We start from the raw sequence: 19,583 nt of genomic DNA on the forward strand, positions 1-19,583 counted from the left end.
TTTGCACACAGTAATATTTACTCAAGGAGGATTTTCTTTCTTAAAGTTTCAGAGACAAGTAAAACCTTATTTTAAATACTTGGCCTGTCTTGGCAATACTTTTCAATATTAATTGTGTGTTCATTTGTATTTTCACATTTACTTAATTTGAATAATTCTCATGTCTAAGCCATCACTTGGGAGGTTCAAAGAGTTGATAAGAGCTGGATTTACCTAAAAATTAAATCTACATTTCCTCCTAATTTGTAATTTTGACTATTGTGTGGTTTATGTTACATTAAACTTGAAATGATGGCTGTCTACTTTGTAAGATATAAAAATCATCTCAAAATTTTATAAGAATCATGACATTTCCTTTTGTATTTGTTTTAGTATAGTGAACATATTTGTCTGAAATCTCATTTTCACTCAATAAATATAAAATATTTTTCTATTTTTTCTGTAGTCTCAGATATTCATGATATAGCACTGCACTTTGTTGAAATGCTAAATGCAAACATTTAAGCATTAAATTACCAAAATTACCAAACATTGAAGCATTCACATGCTGCAAAATTACCAAATACAGAGGGAGGCAAAGTAGGCTTAACAGTTGTGAGTATGCAAAACACAGAGTTTATTCTTGTATTATTATTTATGAATTATTGTATTATTTTTCCATATGAACAACTGTAAACCTAATTTTGTCCCACCCATATATAAATACTTTGGTGGGAAGTGGAGAAATCCCATTTGGTAGAGTTATTATAAATAATGTAAATTGATGTCTAGATTTTATCTAAACTTCATAGCCCCCCCCCCAATAAAGTGAATTTCTCAAATTAAATGCAAAGGACTACACTCTCAATTTCCACCCTTTGGCTCTTTCACAGGTCTGCTTCAGTTTTTGTGACATTAGCTTTGTGACACTAGAAGGAAAATATGAGTCATTCTGTGGGTTAAAGTATCTTGGGCCAGGATTTGTTAGAGCACTGGAAAAGACTACCTGCTCTGTCTTCCCATATGAGTAGCGGCCTTTTCCTCTCTTGGGTTGCTAACTGCACAGATTCACTTTATGGTCCATTTTCTTCTAACTCATGAGTCAGCTTTGGCTAAAGGTTATTTCAGAAGCCAAACAGGTGTCATCAAAAGTCACTTTCGTGGCAGACAAATACGTGTCGGTGACAGTGATCTCATCATGCTCTGTGCTGAAGTGGTCTGACTCCTTAATGACACTGTAATTTAGGGCCACACTGTAGCTAGCGGGTTTCTCCATGGGCTTCTGCTTACAGTTGCAGAGTTTCCTGAAGGCCGCTCGGAATTTCTGAGACATGAGGTTGTAAATCACTGGGTTGATGGCACTGTTGAGATAAATGCAAATTCTGCAAAAGAGTAAGAACCAATTTTCTTGGAAAGGGCTGGAGAGAAATGAGTTGACGACCACAAGAGTCCGGTAGGGCATCCATAAAAGGGCAAACAGAATGACAACCACGGCCAGCATCTTGGTGACCTATGGAGAGAGATATAGAGAGAAATGCCTGTAAACACAAATGAAAACAAAGCAAAAGAGTGAAAACAATACACTCCCCATCCCAACCTTTAGTTCCGGAGATATAGTTTGAGACAAGGACTTAAGGGTAGGAAGTTTATCTGGGAGATGGTCCCAGGAGCCAGATCAAGGGCATGGAGGAGAGTGTCATAGAAGGAGAAAAGAGTGTCATAGAAGAAGAAAACCTTACTGAGAAGGTTCCCATTGTGGGCAACTGGCAATCAAATAGTGCGCTTCAGGGCTATCTGTCCAGAGGAAGAGAGGACAGGCATTTATCCACTGGCTGCCCTCCCCGCTTTGTTGAGGGGTACCTTTAGGGACTTTAATGGCCCTACATTCTCCTGCCTGGAAACTCCTGGGAGCTTTAGAGAGAACCTTGAGGCAGAGAAGAGGATAGATAGTCAGGGGACAGTGGTGCCTGGAGTAGGAATTCTCTCCAGGCAGGTCCCATCCACTGTAGCTGTGGCTGAAACCAGTCTTGCTAAGAGGATGTGACGTAGGGTGCCAAAATGCATATCTTCAACAAACATTAGGAGGCTTGGGGTCTAACCCCATCTTTACTTACCTTATATGTGATCCCGAGAAATGTGCTGAAGCGGTCTTACACCTCATCTGCAAAACGGAGCCAGCCCCGCTCCCCTATGTCAAACGAGGTAGCATAGTGGCTTGAAAAGGGTAAAGTGTCCTCAGCAAAAAAGCCAATGGCTCTGCAGTGTGGATGTGCCAGACACTATCCTAGGTGCTTGACATATGTGATCTCATTTGAAAAGCTTAAGACTCTCCAGAATAGGTATTGCATACTCCATTTTTCCAATTAGAAAACGGAGGTACCGATGCTGGTTAGCACTGTGGCGGGAGTTGTAGCGTCTTACAGCTGGGATTGGAATCCATGTCAGCAGGAATCCAAAGCTTTTGCCCTTCACATGCACAGCTTTCCTTCGGGGTAAACGGAGAGGGCGGCCAGAGGAAACAAACTCTGGAATTTAGTGTGATCCTAAGCCCGAGCAGTGCACAGGAGCTAGGATGTTAGGGAAGATGAGGTTTAATATCCAAGATTGGCCAGGGGCACGATTATTGAAAGGCATAATTTAGCAGATGCTTCGCTCATTCACCTCCGTGTTCAGTGAAAGGCTGGGAATTGGCCAAGAATCAGAGTTAAATCATCTGGCTTTGATTTTTTAAGTGCTTTGAAGACCTTAATAAAGTCATTCATCTGTACTTCCATTTCTACACCCGGAACTATGTCTGATTATATCGTTGCTTTTACTTCATAGAGGTCTGAAGAAAATAAAATAATGAACACAAGAAGGGCTTTGAAACTTTAGAGTGCTATGGAAATTTTACCCTTTTACTAATGACTGCATAAAGAGACCATAGTGTTTCAACTATAGGAAGGGTGTATTAAAGTGGTAGCAATGGGGGAGATCATAACTGGCTGCTTTTCTTCAAGAGCAACACTTTACACATTTAAAAACAAGGTTCTAGTTCTCTTTAGTCTTCCACAGGGTTTGAGAAATTTCAGCTTCCTCAACCTGTACTTTCTAAATGTTCTGAATTTGGAAAATACCCAGCTACATAGAAGGATCTGATTCTTCCTCCCTCATCCCTCTTTTTTTTAAAAAAAAAATAAATTATTGATTTTTTTTACAGAGAAGGGAGAGGGATAGGGAGTTAGAAACATCGATGAGAGAGAAACATCGATCAGCTGCCTCCTTCACACTCCCTACTGGGGATGTGCCCGCAACCACGGTACATGCCCTTGACCGGATTTGAACCTGGGACCCTTCAGTTCGCAGGCCAATGCTCTATCCAATGAGCCAAACTGGTTAGGGCCTCCCTCATCCCTCTTAACCTCTCGGCTGATTCATTGAAGCCGCACCAGCCTCTATTTTGTTCTGACAATGAGGGGGATCCTATTTTTAGAGAGGGCTTTTAAAAGTTCTTCAATGTAGAAATAAAGATTCCCATCTAGAAACCTCCTCTTTCCTTGGTATCGACTATAAATTCAGCTCCAAACCTGGTACTTAATCCTGGTTGTAGGATCCATTTTCATCTCATATGTGAGAATATCTCCCTCTCTCCCTCGCACTCCTCGTCTTCTGATCGTGGGGCTCTATCTTACCCTTAACTGTATCTCTTTCCCCTACCTAGGAGGTCCCCATGAGTCCTGACTTGCAGAGGTAATGTTAATCTCTTGCTGTTATTCTTTCTGGGTCTATAATAATTGCCACCTTCTTGATACTCTCCAAATATCAACTGCTATAAAACTTCTCACCCATGGGTACGCATCATCTTTTTCTCTTTTTGAATCCCATCTCTTCTTGAGTGACCCCTACTACTTTCTTGCAATGGTGCTTTGTGAGCTACCCACCTGCTCTCAAGTTACTGTGTTTCCTCTGCTTCCACGGGCTGTTTTATCATGTTCTGGAAGCTTCCTGCCCTCCTGTTCTATCTCACTTACCGTTCCCTGAGCATCTCTTCCAACTCAGTGCATGTAGGACAGTTACACTTCATATTTTGCTCACTGGGGGTTGAGCCATTGTTCAGTGGGAAGGTATGGTATTCACATGGGTAATATACCAGGGAACGCATCCCAGAGCTTCTGGCTTCATACAGATAAGGGGAAGCTACTCAGCCAAGAGGTAAACTGAAGCATGATTTTTTCCAAGCAGAGTTAAGATTATGAGTAAATAAGAGGTCATAGGAAATCAAAGGCTTAATTCAGTGATAAATATTCTGAGCTTTGGAAGGAGCCATAGTGATTACTACCTTTATTGTCATATCATCACTCACATCCCTGCCTTTGTTTCCTACCTAGCACTCCAGGTTTCTGACATCAGGTTACTGCTTCACACTTGCCAACATCCTTTCACTCCTTGCCAAGGACCCCGTAGCCTACATTTGAGTCATTCATGATGCCCCATCACAAATATATGTGAACATTATCATATTTCATGCTTATAGCTCTATGTGTAAGCTAGTATTAGCTCTACTTTGCATATTAAGAAATTGGGTTTTAAGGAGTGTGAGTTGTCTAAAGCAGTGATTTTCAACCCTTTTCATTTCATGGCACACATAAACTAATTACTAAAATTCTGCAGCATCCCAAAAAATATATTTTTCCTATCTAACAAAAAAAATAGGTATACTTTTGACTCATTCACAATGGACTGCTATTGTTTTGTTGGCGGTCTCCATTTTTTTATTTGACAAGCTAAGGGGGGAGAAGTTAGTGACCCTGACTAATAGTCAGGTATTGCATCTTTTAAGAATTCAACTGTATGGCACACACCAGTTGAAAATTGCTAGTCTAAAGACACATGGGTAGTAAGTGACAGAGCAGTAATTCAACCTAAGTCTACTTAAGCCAAAACCCATCCTCCTTCCTTTATGCTTCACTTTCCCTGTGAAAACCTTTTGCAATCCAATGATGAGATTTTTACTGTGTTATCCCCATCATAGTCACCAAAACATGTAACTACTTCTAAGTATAAATCCAACAGACTTATTGCTACTAAATTTCCGAACTTAAAGGTTGACTTTCATCTATCTTTATATTTTTCTCTGCAGTTGTCAGGTGAAACATGACACATTCATATCTACCTTTCTGTTTTCACTTAATGTCAGTGAGGGAGCAACTTTCATTGTGTCAAAGAAAAACAACCTGTTTGAGGTTAGAATCTCTGCCATGAGCTTCCACAGCCCTCCATGATTACTTTAACATCACTCCCAAAACTTTTTATTACAATGAACCATATTTGTCCATCTCTCCAATAGACAATGAGCTCCTTTAGGCAGGGAAAGGTTATTCATTTCTCCAGGGAATTAGTGCCAGATGTGATATAGACAGTCTTCAAAAAATGTTGAATACGTTCAGGCATTGAAAGAATTCAAAATATGCAACCATGATCTTTTTGTGGATTTCAGTTCCCCAACATATTGTTAGAGGATTTTTGCAAGTACTTTATTTTTTAATATCAAAAATCCTTTTAAATGGAGATGAGTTCATTAGTAAAATGAGTCCTTAATATATTTCAGTTTTTTATTTGAAATATATTTTTTAAAATTTATGGAGGTATGAAATGAAGTAAATATAATGACTTTCTAAGATTGACCCAGGGGAAAATGTCTCCAGTGAAATGACAAAGATTACATTTAATCCTACTCATAATTATTTTTAGTTAATTTCAAATATCTTTAATTGAACGTATTAACTTTCTAAAATGTTCACGAAGTTTTGTTTTTATTGATTTCAGAGAGAAGGAGGAAGAGGGAGAGAGAGATAGAAATATCAATGATGAGACTCATCTATAGGCTGCCTCCTGCAAGCCCCCTACTGGAGGTTGAGCCCAAAACCTGGGCATGTGCCCTGGCGAGAATCAAACGGTGACCTCCTGGTTCATGGGTTGATGCTCAACCACTGAGCCACTCCCACAGGACCGTGCTGTGCTCTTTACCTGCCCTGTCTATGGTCATTCTCACCACCTCCTCTGAGGCATCTGTACCATTTGTAGGTCACAGTCACAGAAACCGAAGCTTAGTGACAAGAGGTTAGCTCAAGGTCACAGAGCTAGTAAATGGCGGAGTCAGGATACAAACACATGCGGACTCTAATTATAAAACTCACCTTTTACAAAGCAGGATTGGAGGATGGCTGGTATTAAAGACTGCAATAAATGTGAATACAAATAAAGGGTGTCCCAAATTCATGCAAGAAGTAATTTTGATAGAAAACACAGGTTTATAATTAAAAATTGTAAATTTTTTTTTGATTCATAAAGCATATAGTATAGGGTTATGTATAGAATAGCATATTGGGTAAATGGCCTCCACGGCTTTGCTGGCACATACACACTCTTGTTGAAATTTTCCATGACCGTTTTGCATAAATGTGGCTGAATTTCAATGAGGCTCATTTTCATCTTGATGGCTTGGTTAATTGACAAAATTGTTCATTTGGGGTTCAGAAAATCCATGAGTGATTGTTGAGAAACAAATGCATCCACAACATGTCACTGTTTGCTGTGGATTTGGGGCTGGAGGCATCATCAGACCATTCTTCTTCGAAAATGCGGCTGCTCAGGCAATAACAAAAGAGTGCATAAGTGCCAGGAAAGCCGTGGAGGTCATTTACCTGATATGCTATTCCATACATAACCCTATACTCTATATTTTATGAACCAATAAAAAATTTACAATTTTTAATTATAAATCTGTGTTTTCTATCAAAATTACTTCTTGCGTGAATTTTGGGATGTCCTTTATTAACGTCCTACCTTCTATGGGCTTCTCCAAACAGGTCACTCTGTTTTGAAATTCTAATTCCTATTTGAAATCCCCAGTGGGAGGTCACCAGGGAACACCAGGGGGACTACTTTTGTTACGTGAGCACTGTCTTCAGAAATACATTTCTCTGAAAAATCAAAGATGTTCTTCTCATTAATCATCACCAGAGCAGTTACTGCCTGCGTGCCTGCGTGGCACCATCCTTCTCTGCTGCAGCTAACAACTCCTTTCTAAGAGGAGTCAGTGGTCCCATGAGGTGGGATGGCGGGGGTGGGCCACCTATTCACTAAGCCTCTTTCTGCTTCCTCCCAGGTGCATGGCTGGCTCGCTTTTGCAGCCCTCACTGCAGTTAGGCATGCTCACGTGATGAAATCCCTCTCAATGCATAGTGAGTCAAAGTAACAGGTGTCACCGGACACTTTCCTCCAGCTCTCCAGCTCTCTCTGCTGCTTGGAGACCGTGGAAGCCAGGTGAGGCCACAAGATCTTACACTTGCTATTGGCATTGTTGACCTCAAGAAAGGAGATACCTACCAAGAAGGGCGCCTGGGGGCTAGCTCTGCAAGTTTTTAGTGTGGCGATAGCTTGGATTTTAGCACCTCTTCTTCAGTATGAGAGCAAACACCCAGAAAGAAAATGTCCTAAAGATTGTCTTTCACCCTCAATTAATTTCACAGTGGTGGCAGAAGTTTTATTTCTGTTGTTATTCTTTATCCTAAATAAAGTAACAAAAATGCTAATTTGAAAATATCTTGGGCCATTATTTCTAAGCATTGCCATTTTTGCCGAGGCAAAGCATGGGATATGCAATTATATAAAAGACAGTCTTCCTTATAGAAGTCTCTGCCTCAGGATGTCCTTGAGAAACAGCATGACATAATCATCAAGAGAAAATGATCTTACAATATATTTTTGATTGAAAAGGAATTCATTCATCTTATTCTAAGAGATTCATTTGCAGCCTTACTGTGTACCTGTCCATGTCCTGGCCCTGCGGATTTGACAGTGATGCAGAGAGACATTGCCAGTGATTTCAGGTACCTTATACCCTGACGGACAGTTATAATACAACTAGAGGCCCAGTGCATGAATTCATGCACCAGTGAGGTCCCTTGGCCTGACCTGCAGGATCGGGCTGAAACCGGCTCTCCGACATCCCCCAAGAGGTCCCAGATTGCAAAACGGCACAGGCCAGGCTGAGGGACCCCACCGGTGCATAGTCAGGGCCAGGGAGGGATGTGGGAGGTTGGCCAGCGGGGAAGATCCTGATCGGCCGGACCCCAGCAGCAAGCTAACCTACCAGTTAGAGCGTCTGCCCCCTGGTGGTCAGTGTACGTCATAGCGAGTGGTTGAGTGGCCTTAGCATATCATTAGCATATTAAGCTTTGATTGGTTGAATGGCTGACCTGTCAACCAGACACTTAGCATATTAGGCTTTTATTATATAGGATGTGATAAATGCTAAGATAGAGGAAATTTGGGGTTCTATGACAGCACCTGATCTAAACTTGGGGTTGAGGATAGATGGTGAGGTCCTTTCAGTTTCAGTGACATCTAAGCCAAAATCTGAAGGTAAGGAGAGGCAGGAAGAGTGGTACTATGAGATTTGGTGTGTGTGATGATCAAGAGACATGAGATAGCAGGGCATACCCTGGCATCAGAAGTAATTCAATCTAATGCAGACCATGTAATGAAGTGGAGCTTCCTCTTGCTCTAGGAAGCATGTGGAAACCATTACATAGCCATCATTTTTATATGATAAGGCGATGCCACACTCTGTAGGGTGCTTGGCTTTCCATTGCCAGGACAGAAGGAGGGACGCATCTGCCAAAGCAGATAGAGCTTCAGGGCAGAGGGTTTTCTGGAAATGCCAGCTCCATGGAGCCAATTGTCATCCCAGAAGTAGACCAGGCATTTTTTGTAGAGTATATTGAAGGCCGGGCATAGAGGTAGAGAAATCAGTTGATTAAAATGTAGTGTTTAAAGAGACAGATTGCCAGCAGAGGTGGTTAAGGAGAAGAGCAGAGTGGGAACAGGATGGTCTAAGAGCTGGATAAGTTTCTCTTCTTGACCCCATGATGAGGATCAGGTTGAAATTTTGAACTCAAGCCCGACTAGATATATTACTCTTCATTTATTTAATTATGGGGAATAGTGGCATATAGTTCTCATAAGAGTTTGGATTCAGTCCTTCTCAACTTATCCTTTTGTCATCTTTATCACCTCTAGATAAATACTCTAGGTCTCATGGTCTTATGTCTGGACCTCATTTTCCAGAATCAGTAAGTGTACAATTTTGAAAAGTGTCTCCAGTTCTAACATTTTTAGATAATTTAGCTTATACATTACTGATGGTGACACAATATTCAGACATGTTTATGATCATTTTCACATAATTGGATTTTGTTATTTGGGGATTATAAAGCCAGGACAAGGGAAATAGTACCGAGTGTATGTATGCATCCCTCAAGGTGCTGATAAACCATAGGAACAGATTCAGCTCTTAATCACACTGATTGCCAGGAATCATCTTAATTGCTGCATTCACAGAGGTGGTGCAGTTTCATGAAGTGCTGAAGAAATTACTAGAATTCATTTCACTTTCCTATAGCCAACTAAGAACAGGGTGCCTTCTAGACCAGCGAACCTTTTGAGCTCGGCGTGTCAGCATTTTGAAAAACCCTAGCTTAACTCTGGTGCCGTGTCACATATAGAAATTTTTTGATATTTGCAACCATAGTAAAACAAAGACATATTTTCTATATTTATTTTATATATTTAAATGTCATTTAACAAAGAAAAATCAACCCCAAAAAATGAGTTCGCGTGTCACCTCTGACACGTGTGTCATAGGTTCGCCATCACTGTTCTAGATCCAGGTCCCTGGCTTCCTGACCTGCTGTTATTTTCTCTTTTAAAATTCACTATAACTGAAATATTGTTGAAGAAATGTAGTTATACAAAGGTATAGGGGTATCACTTTTAGAAAGAAAACAAATAAATCTTTCTAAAAGGGTACTGCCAATTTAAACACTGAATTTATATAAGTTTTAAAAGAAACGGGCAGACAAAAGTTATTTAATAGAAGGTAACAGGGCCCCATTCAACATTTGGCTCTCATTCAGTAGCAGAATATCTAAATTTCAGGGCACGCTTAAATAGTGAAAAAGCTTTCTCAGTACTAAAAAGGCAAAGCTATATAACAGGAGGTAACAACTACACCAGTAAACTGGCCTTTGAAGAACATTCACCTCTTTTATAACTAATAATCTTCAGAGAAGATAACTATAATGGTAAATAGGCTCTTTATTCATTTTGGATCCCACATTTTATAATACCAAAGCTCTATTTTTTGGCCTTCTGAGCAAAGTAAAACAACAACAAACTTTTATTGGATGTCTGCTCTACGGAAGATCAGGAGAAGTTCTTAGTACATATGCCTGCACATAAGTGCTCAATGAACAGCTGAATTATTGTTGAGTATACATTTATTATCCACAAATGTTAAAATAAAATTGTATTCTGGCTGGAATAGCCCAATTTTTCAGAAGTGTACTTCCATCTGAAAACATGTTCTTGTCTACTGAATACAAGACAGTTACCTTGAATTCTGATGCCAATCTTCGAGGGTAATAATATGTTCTGCATTTGAAGTCTGCCCATCTCCTGGATTGCTGCATATTAAAAATGTGTTCTGTGACTGGGAGTATTCTGCTATTAGATGGCCTTCAGCAAAGTGATCAGCGACCCTTTGCATTTTGTTACATTAATTGAGCCAACTGAAGGATAAACTTGACTAGAAAACTATATAAATCTGAATTAGCCAAGATTTTACAATGACTGAGGCCTCTAGGATTTTCATCTGGTAGATTTTCTGCTTTGTTTTGACTTAGTGTCTGGATGTTGATGTACATATATAATGAATGTGGGGTGCTTCGTATTATGGAGTGAGGTGACTAGTGGGGCTTAAAAATTGAATGATAGCGCTGGAAAAGGGCTTGGAATCCACTCAGAGTCAGATAAAGTATAATAAAAGTGAATAAAGTTGGAGTGATGGTTTATGGTGGGGTGATCATGGACTGTCATATCCTGTGTTGTGGATTACTTATAGGTTTCTTGACAGGAAGGCACTCAGAGATGCTAATGCATGGTTTTTAACTCTATCTGTCAAGTACAATATTTAAATGTTCCATTCAGAATAGCTATTCTGGCAAGAATTATGGAGAATTTTCTGTGCTCTGCTCTGATTTAAAATGTCCATGAATATTGGGTCACAAGCAAAGTCTCCCCAAATTCAAGAAGATTGAAATCATACCAAGCATCTTCTCAGACCACAATGGCATAATATTATAAATAAACTACAATAAAAACAACCCAAAATACTAAAATGTCCATGAAAATAGGGGACATACAAATGGACAAGAGACATATGAAAAATGCTCAAAGTCACTAATCATCTGAGATATGCAAATCAAAATAAAAAAGAGGTATCATCTCACACCTGTCAGAATGGCTACCATCAACAAATCAACAAACAATGCTGGCAAGGATGTGGAGAAAAGGGAACCCTAGTATACTGCTGGTGGGAATGCAGACTGGTGCAACCATTATGGAAAACAGTATGGAGTGTCCTCAAAAAATAAATATGGATCTGCCATTTGACCCAGTGACCCCACTTCTAGGAATCTATCCTGAGAAACCCGAAGCACCAATCAGAAAGAATGTATGCACCCCTATGTTCATAGCAGCACAATTTACAACAGCTAAGATCTGGAAACAGCCCAAGTGCCCATCAGCAGATGAGTGGATTAGAAAACTGTGGTACATCTACACGATGGAATACTATGCTGCTGTAAAAAAGAAGAATCTCTTAACTTTTGAGACAGCATGGAGGGACCTGGAGAGTATCATGCTAAGTGAAATAAGTCAGTCAGAGAAAGACAAATATCACGTGATTGCACTCATATGTGGAATCTAAGTAACAAAATAAATTGATGAACAGAGTGGATCCAGAGATATGGAAGCATGGAAGAGTGCAGAATCTCAGAGGGAAGGTGGGGGAGGTTGTGTGGGTGGGAGATAATCAACTAAGGACCTTGAATGCATATATGCATAACCCATGGACACAGACAATAGGGTGCTGAAGGCCTGGGACGAGGGGGGGCAGACTAGAGGGGGTCAATGGGTAAAAAGGGCAACATATGTAATACTTTCAACAATAAAGAATTATTTAATATATATATATATATATATATATATATATATATATATATATATATGCAGAGATTCACAGGAGGGAAAACTTTGCTTGTATTTGGTGATGCTTGGGGAAGAAATAAGGGGAAAATGGTGACGCAAGATTTGTTAAGCGTCGCTTTGTAAGTATGGTGTACCCAGTGAGATTGGAAACATTTTCTTCTCTACAAATCTAGGGGTGCTGAGGAAGGTAGACTCGCCGAGCAGAGCTGTTTCCTGAGTGAGATGTCTGTGGAGACAGGACTCTGTATCCCAGTGGGGCTGCCTGTACTGGTAGGGTTGCACGTTGGCACCCAGTTGGTAAGCTACGGTACAAGAGCAGGATGAGAGCTGGAGGCACAGGAGGGCATACCTCTGTGCAGAACATGACACGCCGCCTCCAGTTCTCCAGTAAAACGACGCACATCACCAAATGCCAAGTGTGAGGGCATTTCTTGAGGAAAATGGACAGAGCTCTGCACCCAAGTCTGATGTCAGGTGAGCCTTCAAAGCCCCTGCTTTTTAAAAGAACAAAGTGAGAAGCACAAACACACAAGGCGTGGGAAAAAGTGAGGGAACATTGAGCTGTTCTGGTTAATGGTTCAGGGCTCACTTAGAGAGAGACCCCGAGTGGTCGTCAGCCCCACTTTCTGAGAATCTCTGGGAGCCTTTTACCTGGGGACTGTGCAGTACTTCCGAACACGTTTCCATCCAGAATGAGGAAAACGAGGTTTAAAGAGAAGGCATTCCAATCTAACAGTGGGAACTAGCACATGAAAGACAAGAAGAGCATTAAGATACATGACATGCCTGTCATGTGCCAGGCACTGTGCTTGGTATGTTCTTCATAACGGTCCTACTTTACCTGCATGTTACAGAGAATAAGACCAATGCTGAGAAAAGCCATATGTTAATGAGTGAAAGTCACACTCTACCAACATGGATAGTTGACTCCAAAGTCTCCTCTTTACTAAAATACCTTGAATTTGGGGGAGAAACACATTTTCTTTACTGAGGTTAAAGGTTGCAATTGGTGCAGGCTGCATGTGAGAGTGAAGTAGGAGAAGGAAAAACTAAATTTTATTTCCAGCCAACGGTTGTTGCCTCTAACAAAGATATTTCTATTCGCACTGTGATACGAAGTCCTGATGCAACATATTTCTGAGTGTTTCTGATTTCAAGGTTCTTCTCCGAGTGGAAAACAGCTGTGCGCTAGGTAACATTTGCAACCAGACTCGAGGATTAGATGCAGAACTTTCCACATTAGCAGCGGGGCCCGTGTGGAGGTGTCAGTATTGATTGCAGCCTGATAATTGTGCACGCTGAAAGGCTGCCCCCCTCCTGTTGCCTGCATGTTTTCTTGTTCACAGGAGGCAGATATTTGGAAACACACTGGGAAGGGGAAAACTCAGCTGGCAGAATTGGAATTCAAAATTATAATACCGTCTTAATTTAGAAAATTAAATGTCATTCTGAATTCTTTTATGGGCCATGCTGGAACAAAGCTATAGTTTGTCTGCTGTGGGTTGCATGTGCTTTTAGCCCCTCACCCCCATTCTTTTGGGGGGGGTTAATCCTCACTCAAGGATATTTTCCCATTGATTTTTTAGAAAGAGTGGAAGCGGAAGAGGGAGGAGAGAGAGAGAGAAACTTCAATGTGAGAAAGACACATTGATCGGTTGCCTCCTGCACACACCCTGACCCAGGCCAGGATCAGGCCTGCAACCAAGATACATACCCTTGACTTGGAATTGAACCCGGACCTTTGGTCTACGGACTGACACTCTAACCACAGAGCAAAATGTCCAGGACTATTTAGCCTTTTCTAAATGTTCTCTCTTCCAGGAAAATTATTGGCAAATGGCTAAGCGTGTGGAAAGGTCTGCCCTAACACATCTGCTTTGGTTTTCTTACCTTTGCTCTCTAGGGTCTGTTTACTTTTCCTGATCATTTTTCTCATTGGAACCAGACCTTAGAAATTCTGAATGAAGCATCATGGCCAGTTCTGAGCTAGGAGCCTAGTTGTTACCTATAATACTTCTATGAAGAAATTGATCCTTTCTGAGGGACATATTTCCCAATCTAATCTCTTTCCCGAGCGTCTCTGGCCACACAGTCTGGTAAGGGTGACATTGTAGACTGTGATACAGGGAAGCAATCCCTCAGCTGCTCACGCAGCAGGGGGTGGAAAATCAATGAGAATATTTTAAAATGTAAAATGCGAGTGATGGAGAGGGGAGGAAGTGCTCTCTAAATAGAAGTAAAGCTCTTAGGGCTGCCAAATTTTTAGTGGCGTTTAGTTGTTTTGCTTCTAAAAGTCTTGGACCAAGTTCCATGGGGCTGAGCCTGCCTGGGAGGCAGCCTGCCCTTCCTGTACCTGTGTGTCTCCCAGGGGAGACTGCCTGGACCATGCTTGTGCCCTGGAGTTACAGGGCTAACTTCCTAGCTGTCCTGAAAGGACTCACGTGGCGGCGGTTCATTTCTTTCCTTCAGCAAACCATAAATTCAGTGTTTCCACTGATGTTAGCTCCCGAATATGCTAAACATGGGACTCAAGATCAGAAGACTTGGTTTGAAGTCTCAGCTTGACCACTCATGATCACTCAAAGCTTTTTGAGTGTCTGCAGTTAATATATGAAAACATATGTTTGAAGATCAATTGCAAGGAGGACATAAAAACACTCTGTGACATATATTAGAATTTTTTGATATAAAGAGGTGTTGTGTTTCTTAGCTTGCCTCGAAATCTGCATCCCTAGTAAGGAAGTCTAGCTTTATTACTACTCTGTGTTAAACAGATTGAATGAAGTTTCTTTGCCTGTATCAGCTTCTTGCCTGTTTGACTAGAAACCCTTTGGCTCTACAGGTGTGTGATGCAACCACGCATGCTGGTCCTGTGCTATGAGGCCCAAGCTTTCACCACAGAGTATGACGTCATCTGGGTCTCTTTTGGATAATATTGTCCAGGACACTTTGTGGTATTAGTATAGTGGTTAAGGGAATAGGCTGCAGAGCCAGACATAGCTGGATTCTAATTCTAGTTCTGCCTGTTACTAGCTGTATGCCATTGGACAAGACATCTCACCCTTCTAAGCCTCAGTATAGTCACCTGTGAAACAGGAGTAAGTATAAAGAATAAATGAGGTGATTTGTGTAAAGCTCCAGCATAGAATGTGGTCCTCAATAAACAATATCTAGCATTATATTTAGAGTGATTATATATCTCAATCTCTGGGAAAATGTGGAAGATTTAACCAAGTGGCAGAGAAGCCTTTGATGGTGATGGTGATAATAATAACTATTATTATACTCTATTGAGCACTTAATTTATTTTAAACATAGCACCAGAGACTTTATTGAATTACTCGATCTTTACAGTATTTATAAAGTAAGTATTCTCTTCATTTTATAGGTGAAGAGAAAGAGATCTAGAGATGTTACTATTATAGAGAGAGTGGTGGGAACTCAGCCCTTCTCATTACTTTCTTTCATATCCTGTTTATTTCATCTATACTAATATCACATTCTGAAAGGGTTTTGTTGCTTCATTTGTTTACCTGTTTATTGCCTCTCTTTACTCCCTAGAATGATGGCTCTTTGACGATCCCTGCCTTACCCTACCTGCAAGGAGCAACATGCAGGTCTGGCACCTGGTAGGTACAATAAATATTTAGGGAAGGAAGGAAGGAAGGAAGGAAGGAAGGAAGGAAGGAAGGAAGGAAGGAAGGAAGGAAGGAAGGAAGGAAGGAAGGAAAGAAGGAAGGAAGGAAGGAAGGAAGGAAGGAAGGAAGGAAGGAAGGAAGGAACCCACTATGCTATTCTTTGGTATTTTCAGCTCTAATACAAATACCATTATTATTTAGGGGATTTTTTTCTGATATTTAAGATCTTGATGGCAGAAATAGCGTGTATTGCCTATTTTTCTCACTGGCCACTAAAACCAGGCTGGGCATCAAAAAAATGCTTTAAGTTAAACATTAAAGTCAATGTGCAAAAATTCAGTCTCAAAAAGGGGCATGATAGATCAGACTAGAATTCTGGTCAAGAAAATTTTCTGGGGAATTTTATTCTGTTATTTAGTCTGCTACTCTAGAAATAATGATTGGATATATTGTTATGAAGAACCCAGGAAATATAAAGAGCTAAGGAGATGCTAACTCAATACGATTTATGTTGAGCTCATTTCCTATTACTGGATGTTGATTAATAATACTATGTTAATATCTACCAAGGGAAGGTAAGATTTGCCATGCAAAGATACAAATCTCACTTTGACAGGCTTCTTGCTCTGTGTTATCTATTTCCTTTCATATTTATTCATGTGTGGTTTCTCTGTCACTCATGAAGCTTTCTCTCTAAATATCACCCTGCATTTGTATTTTTAGGGCTCATTGAAATTAAGGATGCTCCCATATAAGGGCCAAAGCATTTTCTTTTGGGGAATCAAAAATCAAGATGGAGGCAGGAGATTCACTAGCTGCTAATTTTGGCTGTCTGTGATAAGCTTGAACTTTCCTGTCTTTGTAATTTTGTGGAATCCAAACATGGTTTATCATTTATTTCTTGAGCACCTGTCATGTGCCGGTGCCTTTATTAAGTATACAATATTTTCACAAATATACTTTTGCATAGACATAGTTCAGGGGCCGGCAAACTTTTACCATAAAGGACCAGGTAGCAAATAGTTTAGCTTTTGTGGGCCATACAACTGCTCAATTCTTCCGTGATGTGAAAGCCTCCACAGACAACACATAAGTGAATGGGCCTGGCTGTGTTCCCTTAACACCTGATTTGGAAACACAAGCAATAGAGCTAAATTTGGCCCATAACCTTAGTTTGCCAACCAATGGGAGAGTTGAACACGTCTCATAAAACTGACAAAGGACCTATAAAGGACTTCAAACCACTATGTGGATTTGTGGCTAATTTTTTTCAAGTTCTTCATCTAATTATCCACAGAGCCTATGAAAAATATGGGCCAAATAATCCTGGCTGTCAGCTTGTGGACCAAAGTTTTGATTTTATGTTTGATTTTTCCTATGACAGAAGCATGGTGAGCATTGCCTCTCTAAAATATACCACCTAAAAATGTGATGGGAACACTGTCCTTGTAGTAATTGTGGGAGCTACTTCCCCAGAAGGCATGCACTCTCATGGAAGTTTCAATCAGGAGTGATATATAGGCATCAAGACAGGAGCCAGTCAGAGAACTTGCTCTTTTGATTGATGGCAATTTACCCTCCTGGCCCAGAGAAAGACAAACCCGTGTGTGTGTGTGTGTGTGTGTGTGTGTGTGTGTGTGTGTGTGTGTAAATCAGACTTTCCTAATTAACCAATGTCAGAGACTCCCCGTTTATAGCAGTCACTCTGTGTTGGGATCCCGGCTCCCCCACTTACCAGCTGTTAGAATTTGGAGCCTGTTACTATTTCTGAGTCTTAGTTTTCTGTTCAGGAAAAATGGTGAAAGAAATCTTACCTCATCCCCAGGGTTGTTGTGGATAACTGAGATGATGTATACTGAGTTTTACACTAGTGCTTGGAACACAGTAAACACTCGAAAAGTGAAAGCTATTTTTGAATCTAGTAATAGAAAAACACTCATGACTTACTGTGCCTCAACCCCTGTTCTAAGTGTTTCATTTACATATTGCTCATTTACCCTCAACAATAGCATTGTGAGGAAGGTAGGATCATTAACTTCATTTTACAAATGAGGGAAGCCATATACCACCTACAGGTGGTAAAACTGGAATTCCATCCAGACAGTTTGCCCCCATCTGTGCTTTAACCACTCTGCCTACCACACAAAAGATGGCAGTCTCTTGTCTGTCTGACACTATCCTAAAAGGACAAGTGTTTCTTAGAGAGCTAACACTATATTTGGGTTAAAGGAACATTTCATATCAAACCTCTCTCAATCTCTGGCCTACCTAGAGGTCCCATTCCTGCCACTGGGAGATGCTTCGGTTCTGCATTAGAACATAGAATGTATTTTCTTTTAGAAAAATTGTTATAGAATTTATGAAATATAATGGAATAGTATCCATGATGCTATATATACTTCCTGTGTATAAAAGCCAGTGACTTATGTAGGCCAGCCTGGTGTTTTAACATTGCATTAATGGGAAAAACTCTGTTGTTTCAGGCATTGATTTATTAAGTGACATTTGCTAGTGTCTTGCATATAGAATCAAAATAACACTTCATTCTGAAAATGGCTATTTATTTGACCACCCTATATAAAATTGCACCTCTTCAATGTCAGCATTTCATATCCTCCTTATCTGCTTAATTTTTCTCCACAATCTGATATATCACAATTTGAATATACTATGCTTATTTGTTCATGTGCTATTTGTATTTATTACCTGATTTTGGAGAATATAGCCCTGATCGGTGTGGCTCAGTTAGTTGAAATGTCTCATGCATCGAAAGGTGGCAGGTTCCATCCCCAGTCAGGGTACATACCTGGGTTGCAGGTTCAATCCCCGGTTGGGGCATGTGTGACAGGCAACTGATTGATATCTCTCTCTCTTTCTCCCTCCTTCTCCCTCTCTCCCCCTTCCTCCCTCACAAATCAATAAAAAAATGGAGATGATAAATTGTCATCAGTGCAGAGGAGATGATGTGCGAACATCCTGAGCACCATGCCTGGTGCATAGTGAAAGCTCATAAACTTTACCTATCAGAAAGGTTAATAAACCACAGGCACCTATGCAAGTGGGACAGACTATTTTCCAGGGTGCCTTCCAGGTGGGGAGAAGCCCAGGCAAGCAGCCTGGTGCATGATATTAACTGAAGAATCTAAGCTAGAATATTTAGCCAGTGACTCTTGAAATGGGATGGGAATTTATGTCGGGATGTACTTCTGCTACTGAAGGCAAAATGTCCGGCTCCTCAGGGGCTTGGGAGTGAAATAAAAGTTGACAAATTTATAATGTAAGATGTAATATGTTCGAATCTTTACGATGACTGTAAACATGCCGTATAGCTGAAATATTGGCTAGTTAGCTCACAAGGAAATCACTACTCATTTCAGAGGCTCCTGCACAGAGCCTTTCCCATAGCCCTGCTGCAACAGTTCACCAGGATGCCTTACTTATGCAGACATTTCTCTTCGTTAGAAAATGACTTTGTGAGTTTTATTCTAGCTAATCCTCATACTCTAAGCTGTCGTTACGATAAATTATTGGTGTTTTGAAAGAATACTTTATATTCTAAACAACTTGCTTCTATTTTTAATATTGGAATCGTACTGGGTTGGTTTAGCTGAGGCAGAAAGGTGACCTTCCCAGATAAATAACATTCTAATTATAATAGCTTTACTTTATAACTCTTTAAAAGATAGCAGCGTTGTTGGAAAGTGGGCTTACACTTAAGTATCAGTTTGTAAAAATTAATGAACCTCCCTTCAGTGCTACCAAGAGCTTCTTAATGACCATTAAAGATTATTAGAGAAGATCATTCATACTGTCACAGCCCAGAAATTTCTGTCTTTTGACTAACTGGGCGTAAGAGGAACATGAGTTTTCTTT

General features: G+C 40.4%; 1 protein-coding gene across 1 annotated transcript in view; it reads right to left on the minus strand.

Moving 5' to 3' along the window:
* Positions 1-1,081: 1,081 nt before the first annotated feature.
* The window catches only part of TRHR (thyrotropin releasing hormone receptor), a 34,024-nt gene continuing 15,522 nt past the window's right edge, over positions 1,082-19,583 (minus strand). The window contains exon 2 of the mRNA XM_036337542.1: positions 1,082-1,489. Coding sequence (XP_036193435.1) covers positions 1,082-1,489 — 408 coding nt within the window. The remainder of the gene's footprint in view (positions 1,490-19,583) is intronic.

The sequence above is a fragment of the Myotis myotis genome, unplaced genomic scaffold, assembly GCF_014108235.1.
Source record: "Myotis myotis isolate mMyoMyo1 unplaced genomic scaffold, mMyoMyo1.p scaffold_m19_p_16, whole genome shotgun sequence".
NCBI classification, from domain to species: domain Eukaryota; kingdom Metazoa; phylum Chordata; class Mammalia; order Chiroptera; family Vespertilionidae; genus Myotis; species Myotis myotis.